Source organism: Labrus mixtus, chromosome 6 (assembly GCF_963584025.1).
Source record: "Labrus mixtus chromosome 6, fLabMix1.1, whole genome shotgun sequence".
Classification (NCBI taxonomy): domain Eukaryota; kingdom Metazoa; phylum Chordata; class Actinopteri; order Labriformes; family Labridae; genus Labrus; species Labrus mixtus.
In genome coordinates, this window is record NC_083617.1 from 18,897,460 (window position 1) to 18,908,352 (window position 10,893).

Sequence of the window (10,893 nt, forward strand, 5' to 3'; positions counted from 1 at the left end):
AGACCTGGAGAAAACAGTGCGTTGATTCCTTACTCCTCTGGCTGACAGTTCGTAAACCAGAGAATATTGAAAAGCAAATGGGTTAAATCGTTATAAAAGCTCAATTGATTGCTCTATATCTACAGATCAAATCCAAGTGAATAATTAGGAATTTTTGACTTCAACATCAAATCAAATAAAAGCCCCCCTTGGACTTTGTGTTTTTGCATGATGAAGGATAAAATCTTCCTTATCCCAAATGTTGCATTGTATGTCGAATCTCATTATCTCATGTCTTCATTACAGATTTTTAGCCCTGTATCCTTATTTTCTTTCTTTCCATCTTGGTCTGTTTACCCACTGCACACTATATAAAAAAAACGTTTTATTGTCATCCTTGCCATCTCTGTTTCTCCCTCGTCAGGGGCGACTGATAAAAGCTGGCCTTCATGCATGAGGAGGGACTAAGGGATGCCTCTGTCTGTGTCTGTGAAGACAAAGAAGAAAACAGAGAGTGCAAAAGTGGAGGAATAATCAGTAAGACTACAGGCACACAGGAGTATAGACAAGATTATTGACAAGCAGGAAATCTGTTTGACAGTGATACCCTGAAACACAAATTCAACATCAGCCAAGAGTCTTCATTAGCAAAAACCACAAGGGCGTTTGTTGTTGCATAGATAATCCTAGTTTTATAAAATGTTGTTTTATCTCCAGTTGAGCAACATCTTGATTCTCATTTACCTCCCATGGGATGGATACAAATAAAATACTATTTTTACACATCAAAATTCGAGTACCTATATTGTACATTTAATTGCCCAACTGAGAGGAATACATTTTGTTGTATAACAGGCACTGAAGATTCTTTGCAGAGAGACACATAGCCTTAGTACATCAAGTTACAATATAACCTTGCGCAGAACTCAGTCAAGTCCTCAAAGTACCAACAAATCAGATGTTTTCCTGTTTCCTCACCTTCAGAATACAGGCTGCTTTGTTCACAAAATCATGGGGAACAATGAATTGAGTAGTATTTGGTCGAAACATGGGCAGGATATAGTGGGTGGGTGTCTTTATCTCTATATATGTACCTAGGTATAATATGGAAGCTGTTTGTAGAGGTTGTAGCACTAAGATAGATCAGTTAATAAATGAAAACATGATGGATTATATAAAATGTATATTAATGACTTTTATTAAGTGACCAAAGAAAGGGTTGAAAGAAGCTCACTTAAATATGTAACCTGAGAAATAAATTAATTGATATTTCAAATATATTATCAGAAATCAATATGCATGTCCTAGCAATGTCAGAAAGTTGGGGTGGGGTTGCCATCTATATTCAAAATGATATACCTGTGTAAGTAAGGGTGGACCTAATGTCAACAGAGATTGAAGCATTGTGGCTACACGCACATATTCCCCATTTGAAGCCACTGCTAGTGGGCTGTTGTTATAGACCACCAAATGCAAATGCCAATTACTTTATGTGACCATGCAAATGAAATTTACTTTCTTGGAGATCTAAACATTGATTGGAATTTATTAAATTGTCCACAGAGAAATAGCCTTGTTTTCACAGAGGCATGTGTTCTAAAACAAGTCATCACTAAACCAACTAGAAATGGATGGATCCAAAATTCAACATGTATATGTCATATCTTTACTAACTCAGCAGAGCTTTGCACAAAAGTCATATCGATACCAATTGGCTGTAGTGATCATAACTTAGTTGCAACAGTGAGGAAAACAAAGATCCTTAAAGCTGGACCCAAAAAGTGATAATACAATTATTTCAGTGAAGACTGTTAATGTACTGACAAAGAATGATCCAGATGAAGCTATTGAAGCTTTTAACAAATTATTTTTGGAAACCATTGATAAGCATGCACCAGTGAAAAAAAGAACCGTAAGAAATATTAGATCCCTTTGGATGCTGATGAATTGAAGGACTGTATGATACAGAGAGATCAGGCAAACAAAATAGCAAACAACTCAAATTATGAAATCATGTAACCAAGTTGAATAAGAGGGTGATTAATAATATAAAGCATGTTAGTAAAACGATGTGGAACATTTAAATGAAATGATATGTTAGGCAGGAAATCCATTTCAATTCCGCAATTTCTGGAATCACAAGGACATTTTATAACCAAGCCACTCAATATTGCCAATCACCTCAACAATTATTTTTATGACCAATGAACAAACTGAGGGACGAGATGGGTCAAACAAATATTATACAATCATATGCTCTTATAAAAGATCATATCATTTCAGGCAAAAATTGCAAATTTGAATTTACAAAAGTTACTAAGAGCAATGTAAACTTTTGAAAATGCTAGCAAACTTGATAGGCATTCCCATATGCCATGTGTTGAATTTAAGTTAGGAAAAGTGTGTATATCCACAAGCTTGGAAAACTGCAAAGATTACTCCATTACCCATCATTCTGTGGCCCTAATAGCCGACCTATTAGTCTGCTACCTCCTGTAAGTAAGACCATTGAAAGGATCGCTTTTGAACAGATACAAGACTACTTTTCAGTTAAGGATTTGAACACCACTTTTCAGCACACTTATAGACAAGGATATTCCACTTGTACAGCCCTTACTCAAATGACGGATGATTGGCGCAGAGAAATAGATAATAAGAACTTGGTAGGTGCTGTTCTATTGGATTTCAGTGCAGCTTTAGAAATAATTTATCATAATTTGTTATTACAAAATTAAAAGGCTATGGTTTTGGGCCATCCGCTTTACTTTGGTTAGAAAGCTATTTTATGAATATAAAACAGACAGTATTCCTTAATGGATGCCTTTCTGATGTAAAATCGATCAATTGTGGGATTGCGCAGGGTAGCTGCTTGGGTCCATTGTTTTAATCTGTATTTACAAATGAATTACCTCTATTCCTAAACAAAGCAAAAATAGCAATGTGCACTGGTGACTCAACTATATACACTGCCGAATCCACAACTGATGAACTTCTCAGGTGCATTGAAGATGAATTGCAGTGAGTAATTAAATGGATAGCAAATAACAAATTGGTTCTTAATATTTCTAAAACTAAAAGCATTGTATTTGGGACAAAATATTTGATAATGAACGAGCCAAAACTAAAGCTGTATGTAAATGATGTGGCAGTTGAACAAGTTCAAGAAACCAAACTTCTTGGTATAATAGTTGATAACAAGTCCTCCTGGTCTAAACACATTGACAGTGTGGTCAGTAAAATGAGGAGGGGTCTTTCAGTTATAAGGAGATGTTGTAATATTTTACCTCCAAATGTCATGGAACAAGATATTTAAACAATAGTCTTATCTCAGTTGGACTACTGCTCAGAGGTTTGGTCAAGCGCTGCCATGTCACACATAAAGAATTTGCAAGTTGCTCAGAATAAGGCAGCACATTGTTTACTTCGCTGTTCAAACAGAACGAATGTCAACAAAATGCACAAAATTCAAGCATGGTTGAAGGTAAAAGAAAGAGGAAATACCAATGTCATCATGCATGTCTCTTAAAACGTATTTCCTAGTTCCCTCTCTCCTCTGCTTCGTTTCCTTGCATCTCTGGTGGGAGGGACTAAGATGCAAGTTGAGGAGGCAAGTGAGGGATTCATGGATGCAATTAAGGGAACTGAGACGTACCCCTTGTTGCAGGACAATGTGGGAGGAGTCTGAGAGGACTCTCTAACAGCCCACTTCCACCAGGTGCGTGTTCGGTCCGTCTCCGCTGCTGATAGGTTTCACTTTATTCAACGTGTGTGCTTCTACTTGCTCCGCTGCGCAGTGTCTCAGCTCCGTCTCAGCTCCGGCAGTCCGGAGGAATTCAGTGGGAATTCCTTTGTCTCTGCACTCCAGCTGTCCCGCTGTGCTCTCCTTGCTTCGGATGGAGCAAGCAGCCGGTGGGTGTTGACGGACGAGGGTGCACGGAGCCGTAACGGACCGGAGCGGACACACAATGCACACGGATCTAGTGGAAGTTCGGGGTTATGCAGCACACCTGAGCAGGCTGGTTTCAGAAGGCTATAAAGCAGACCTGTTCAAAATATATTGTATAATGTTGCCGTCTATATTTCATCTTTCTTGAACTGCGACATGCTATTATTATTATTATTTTTTTGCTTAATTTTATTATAATCATTATTAGATACGAAACATAGTATTTTTATTTTCTTGTCATTTACATCATTATTTATTGATTGATTTTTTGTTCTTTTTGTTGGTTTTATTTATTTATTTATTTTGAGTTTGATTTACAATGTAATTCCCTTTATTCCTTTCGGGGCTCCCTCCTCTGGGTCTGGTGGTCCCTCCCTCTCAAGTGTGTGCTCTTTAAACAGCAATATAACAGCTACTGCATTTGGGGGGGCGGGCTTCCCTCTGCTGGATCTGGTGGCCCCGTCCTCTCATGTGTGCTCGCTGAACAGGCCGGGTCCTGCAAGCGACAAGTCCCTTCCTGAGGGTCTGGGCGCTGCTGCTGCAGGACCCGGCCAAAGAAAATAAAATAAAAATAATAGCTTTGCCTCTCCCTCCATCCTCCCCTCCAATCAAATAACGCTCAAACCAAACCCAAAACCCCGGCTGCAGTCAACTTCTGCTAAAACATAATCATTACACAAACTCTCACCTCTCATACCACAACATTGTTTAACATCAACATATTCAACACATACCATATACACTGCTCAACTCCTCAACTCTCAAGTCCCCCTTACATAGCACCTTCTGTCCCTCCCCTTCTCTCTTTGTCTGTATCGCTTCTCTCACTTCCTGTATCCCTTCTTAGGTATTTGATATAGTTTTGTAGTTTTTCTGTTCGTAGTCTGATGTGTGTCTATTGATGTCTTAGTATTTTGCTGTCTTTATTTGTTTTATTTACTTTTTTACTGTATGTTGGAGTCGTTGTCCTGACCTTGTCTGTTTGTTTTTTTGTGCCTCATTTGTTATGTATATATCACCAGTTTGTTGTGACACCGCAAAGAGCAAATGTGCAGACGGCCTTTCTGCACATTCAGACGCAAACCAAGAGCAAACTGCACAGAGCAGGACAACTATGAGAGCGTGTTAAAACCTGCATATCTTTAGTGCAAATTATTTTGTGGATTGGGTGCTTAAAAAGGGCAGATTGCAGACAGTATTTCTGCCCAATTCATGGTGCTATTGGAGCCCGATTCAATAAGAATGGATTGCGTTAAGTCTTTCTACATGCTCAGTTTGTGTTAAATGATTTGCAGTTGTGGAAGAGGATAAGTTGTGTTTGATTTAGATAAAATTAAGCCCAGGCGCATAGTAGTAATCGCTGGCTTGTTTTAGGGTTAGGATTAGGGTTAGGAGTCAGTGTCTTGTAATCCCATTTGAGCTGGCCGGCTGGGCCCCCTTATGGTGCATGACACACCAATGTTCAATTCTACCACAGCTACTACGACTTCTGCTAGTTCTATGATCAAATGTAAAGAAGGTATCTGCTTTTCTTATTTCAAACTGTTTCTGCTTGTGTTGCAATTTCTTCCTCCCTCACTAGATACGTAATCATGCCTGACTCTTTTTTTTCCTCACTTCCTGAGAAGAGGTGTGTTATATTATCAGTAACCAAGTGTGTACCATCACTTATCTAAATCACTTTAGACAGTTTGGCTGCAGAGAAACATCAGACATTGGTGCTGGGACTTCATTCAGGTGAGATCTGGTAACTTTAAAATGTCAGTGTTGTGGTCTTATTACAAATTCAATTGAAAAGAAAAGGAAGTGCAAACAGTCCTGAGAATAAATATAAACGTGATGATATATTAATGATATGTTGTTGTTTGGTGGGGGTGGTTACTCTGTTATTTGTTAAAATGACAAGCATGTGTTTGCGGGAAAATGTTTTGCATGTCACACTGCCTGTATCTAAATAAAAAGTGATCATTTAAAAAGTAGAAATAATTTTAGTTTGACTAATTTTTTTTAACAATCATCAGCTTTTAGACTTACAGAAAAAACACTGTCTAGTGCTGGTCATTGCTTCATTTTGTCACAGTGCAACACACTTTCTTTAAAACTCCCTATGTCTTGATCTCTTTAACTCTAGGTTTCAATCTGAAGAATGACAGATAACATCACCCTCCTGAATGACAACTATAAAGACATCGACACTGAGTCCTACTTCTTGCAGTATGAGTATTACCAAAAAGTTAATTTCATAATCCATGTGGTAACATGCATCATCATCAGTATCGGCCTTCCTCTGACGCTCATGACCATCTATGCTCTTTTGTCTCTGGTATGTACATTACATGACTTTATTCATTTACTGTCTGTGCCATGTGTTTGTGGAACAGTCTCAGAATCAGATCAACAATCAATTTATGAGAGGTAGACAGTTCTTACTGTATTAAAGCAGTGTGCATAGATTAATGTCACATGAGGAGGATGATAAGAGCTGAAAGTCCGGGAGGTGCAGTGGGCGGTCTGGTAGGAAACACAGGGCAGTGGATCTGAAAAAGTCTGTATTCTCTCTGTTAGGAGCAGCAGTTCGTCCATCTTGTTTGCTAAATAAGTAGATGTTTGCCAGGTAAATGGACTGGAGCGCAGTTTGAAATATCTGCTAATTGCTCCCACTTGTTTCCCCCCATCAGCGGCATCTTCAGCAAATCCCTGCTGCCCCTCCATAGGGATCAGGCTCAGGGGCAAGGTTTCAGTTGACTTGGAGGGTGTTGTAAAGACTTGTACAATTAATTTAGAAATGATTTAAATAGATAATTGGTATTTAACTTAAAAAATGGAGATTCGTTTTTGCAGTTTCTCTTGAACTTGTTAATTATTTAGCCCATGTTTTTTGAAGAAAAACAATCAAGGAAATGGAAACATTGTATAAATATTTGTGTTCCTTTTCCTTAAACGATACAAATTGATCAACTTATTTCTGTGGAATTACTCATTAGCTACTGTGTGCAGCGACCATAAAATACAGTACAAACATCCATGGTGGGCAGAGGCTGAATCTTAATAACTTTTGTGATCCCTTGTTTAATTTAATTTGGCCTCATCATCAGGTCAAATTATCCAATTTGGTTTATGACTGACAACCAGCAAAAGTAATACCATTATTATAAACTCCAGCTGATCTTTGTATTTAATGCTACTTCAAGAATGAAGCAGATTTTTGTGTGCTTACATGCTAATATGAGCTGGCCTAATAGCAAACAGTAGGCCAACCTGCATCACAATCTTTTTTATAGCACATGGAGATCCCATTAGTGTTATATGTCATTTAAAGATTATTTTTGGGCAGAGAGAGAGATAGGAGATTGGACAGAGTTAGAAATCTGAAAGAGAGAGAAAGTTGGGAACGACATGCTGGGAAGGAGCCACAGGTCGGATTCGAACTTGAGCTGTTTTAACAAAAGTCTAATAATAAGTATAGCTGCATGTCTGCAGATATACCAGTGTGTCATTTGGGTTACATCTTTGATAGCACAATGAGAGATGGATGAAAAATGCATATATGTCCTTTACTGCAATAGTTGGGCAGAAAAAGGTGTTATTTTTGGGAGAAGGATGAGTTCAGAACATATTTACAACTGAATGTCTACTTCATATGTTTTCCTGCAGGTACGAAAGGATCATGTGGCTCCAATCTACGTCATCAACCTTCTTATTTCTGACCTCATTCAGCTCTGCTGCATGATCATTATGGAGACAGAACTGTATCAGACTCCTGTCATCGTATATAATATCTACTGTTCTGGTCTAGGGATCAGTATTGGCTTCATGGTGTGTGTCTCACTGGAAAGGTAACTATACGTCCTGTAGCTACGTCTGATTCTGAATTATTCTGCACCTCCTCAAAGACAACGTGTCCATCTTTTATTGCAGGTATTTGGTCATCGCCCACCCACTGTGGTACCGCTTCAAACGGACCATCAAGATCTCTGTGGTGGTCAGTGTTGTGGTCTGGCTCATACCTCCTGTCTTTTACCTAACTGTGGTTCCCTGGGTTACTTTGAAGATGGCAAGAATCACCTCGTTAATTTTCCTAATCATTCCCTTCCCACTGTTCATATTCTCCCTTGTTGGGACCCTCAGAGCCCTGTCTGCTTGTGTCTCCGTCCCCTCTGAAGAAAAACAACGAATTGTTGGAATTTTGGTCCTGGTGCTGCTCATTTACACACTCCTGTTCGTTCCCTACATGATCTGGGTCCTTGTAAGGACAAACAAGTTTGACAGAACTCTGATTAATCTATCTAGCATGTTTGCTAAGCTGAGTCCTCTTGCAGATTTAATTCTGTATGTTTTCTATAGAAAAAAGTCAATTGGTACGCTTTTTACCGCTGTGAACTGTTGCAGAGTTGCCAACACTGACGCCAACATATAGACAGTATGAATGTGCACAACATTTTGACAGTAAGCTCCATGGAGGAAGAGAGAATGAGGAGAAAACAGAACAAAATGTACTCTCACTTTAGAACAAATGTATTTCTTACAAAACTTTATTTGTTTTGCTATGTTGTTATTCTTGACAGTTAAATACACGTTATACTCTTCTTAACTTTCTAATCTTCTGATCAATAAAAGCTTTACCTGTACAATGAAGTGGTTAGCATGTCAGCTTTTATGATGTGAGAGAAGGTCCTATGTATTGTAAATTTGACAAAATGAAATATTATATCACAGTCTCGCTCATTACATTTTAATAATACTATGACATACAATAAAAAAAATCTGTTCCAAGACAAACACAGGAAGTTGTTGACTTATTAAAATCTAACAATTTTAACCTTTTTTGTGGAGCTCATTGTGTGTTTACCTTTTAGAAACTTTGACTCTGCCTAGTTAAGATCCAACAAGAACGCTAACAACCAGGAACATTTCTCATCATGTCAGACTTTTTACTTCAACAATTTGTCTTCTGACAAGCTTTTTGGATAACAGAAATATATCCCCCGACAGTGACATTAAGAATGCATTGTCTTAGTTAATACCTGTTCTCTACATTTATTTTTTTAATGACTTTATTGCCAATGTTTCAAAATAACAGGCGATTAACAGTTACAAATGAGAACAGTATCACCTTGAGGTTGGGCTTCATATGACATACACATACAAACATGACATACCTATAGAAGTAATTATACATATATGTAGACTACATCTGCATAAGCATACACACACATAGAGTGACATATATGTACCTACCTACCTACAGATAAATACAACAAAAAGATCAAACAGAAAAGTCCTAAGTGAAGTAGTCAGTAACTGCTATCCTTCTCCTTTTGAAAACAGGCAGTCTCAGTTGTAGCTGGGCCGTCATTTGTTCCATTGTGTACATAATGTTTCATTTTTTGTAACCATTGGTCAAGCAAGGGGGGGCTATGGCTTCATCCAGTTAATATCACCTGTTCTCTTTATAAGGGCCTCATGTTGTAGTCCAAAAATAAATGCAGTTATGTCCTCCATCATAAAATTAGGTTGAAAGGTTGCATGTGAATTTTTGGTACTTATATAAGAAGAAGATGAGACGATAATGACACCAAATATCAGCTAAATCTCTATTTCAGGAAATGCATGTCTTAATCTTCATGTCCACGATGATATCAGTTCTCAGAAGTAGGCTCTCAGGAAGTTGTGTGTGTCATTAATTCACATGTTTGTTTTGTTAAAGAACCTTATAAGAACACACTACATGTTGCTATAACTCATATATAATCATCCCTTGTTCACAGCCTGAAGCTGCTTCTTTGGTGAACTCACTACACAGATAAGGCTATGATGAATTCAAATCAGCAGGCGTGAATTTAAACATAAGGGAATTTGCATGGACACCATGTAGCGTTATCTTAAGCCTGGCTCAGATTACAGGATAATCGGGCCGATTTGAGGTGACAAGGGAGAAAAATAATAGCCTAAGTGGACAGTAGTGGCAACCGGCGGCAGGACACAACCTGTACGGGTGCGCTGGATAACTGTAATGCATCGCACAGTAATAATCTGACCTCCAGCTCTTACTGAAGAACAAACAACCCATGTTGTCCATGTCTCCCCAGACATTTTTTCACCCAAAAATGTTGTTGTTGTTTTTTTTTTCCCTCTCTGCACAGAGCATTATAATCTAAAATTTAACTACCGGCTCAATTGTCATGTGAGGTGGTGGGTTCCTCCGTCAGGCACGATAATCTTGAATGAAATCATGTAGTCTGTAATGTGCCAAGATTTTCATATCTAGTGTGAGCATGTTTTAGATTATGAAGAAGAATATCAGTTATGATTATGTGTGTGGCGCTACCTGAAATCAAAATCGGGAAGGATTTTAAAACTCTTGCAGTGTGAGCCATGCTTTACTGAACCTTAAGCTATGAAAAAGTTGCATGAACTTGCATAATTCTTGAGATGTTTGTTGTACATTTCCACTGAAATCTTGTGATTGCAGAAGCCTGTGCTGACAAGTTGGCCACTTCTGTATGCTGGCCTTTTGTTCTTTTCTCTGGTGTAACTAATAATCTTTTATGAATGGCTTGGTTTTATTAGCTCTTAATCCTATTTTTTAATAATTAATTGTGTATTTTGTACAGTTGGTGTTTATACCAACTGTACAAAAGTTGGGGGGTCGAGGGACTGCAGGTGGAATCTCGCTGATCAGCTAAATCTAATGCAATGTATCTCCTCTCATTAATTGAGCCTAATGTAAATTTTGTACATAGTCCCTGACAAACTAAACAATAAACTAAACTAAATTGGACTTAAACAGTGCATATGTACAGCTACAACAGCTGCTGTATTTATATTTGTATATTGAGGATGTGTCAGAAAATCAGATATTGCAAAAGAGATCAGAATCTCAGCATTTCACATGCCAGGACAGCTACCATATCCTGCACTGACCCCACCACACCACCCACCACTGTCTCACAGTGCATGAAGAGGAC

The 10,893-nt window shown here is 38.2% G+C and overlaps 1 protein-coding gene across 1 annotated transcript; it reads left to right on the forward strand.

Annotated features, from left to right (window-relative positions):
* The first annotated feature begins 5,575 nt into the window (after window positions 1-5,575).
* LOC132975649 (G-protein coupled receptor 4-like) lies at window positions 5,576-8,704 on the forward strand. Its single transcript, XM_061040355.1, has 4 exons — window positions 5,576-5,662; window positions 6,057-6,248; window positions 7,580-7,761; window positions 7,844-8,704. Exons 2-4 carry the CDS (start codon window positions 6,072-6,074, stop codon window positions 8,340-8,342), a joined length of 858 nt encoding a protein of 285 aa, XP_060896338.1. The 5' UTR covers window positions 5,576-5,662; window positions 6,057-6,071; the 3' UTR covers window positions 8,343-8,704.
* Window positions 8,705-10,893: the final 2,189 nt, after the last annotated feature.

Coding starts and splice junctions, on each gene's coding strand:
- LOC132975649 (XM_061040355.1), top strand. CDS start 6,072: ATGACAGATAACATCACCCTCCTGAATGACAACTATAAAGACATCGAC. Junction 6,249..7,579: donor TCTATGCTCTTTTGTCTCTG/GTATGTACATTA, acceptor GTTTTCCTGCAG/GTACGAAAGGATCATGTGGC. Junction 7,762..7,843: donor GTGTGTGTCTCACTGGAAAG/GTAACTATACGT, acceptor CTTTTATTGCAG/GTATTTGGTCATCGCCCACC.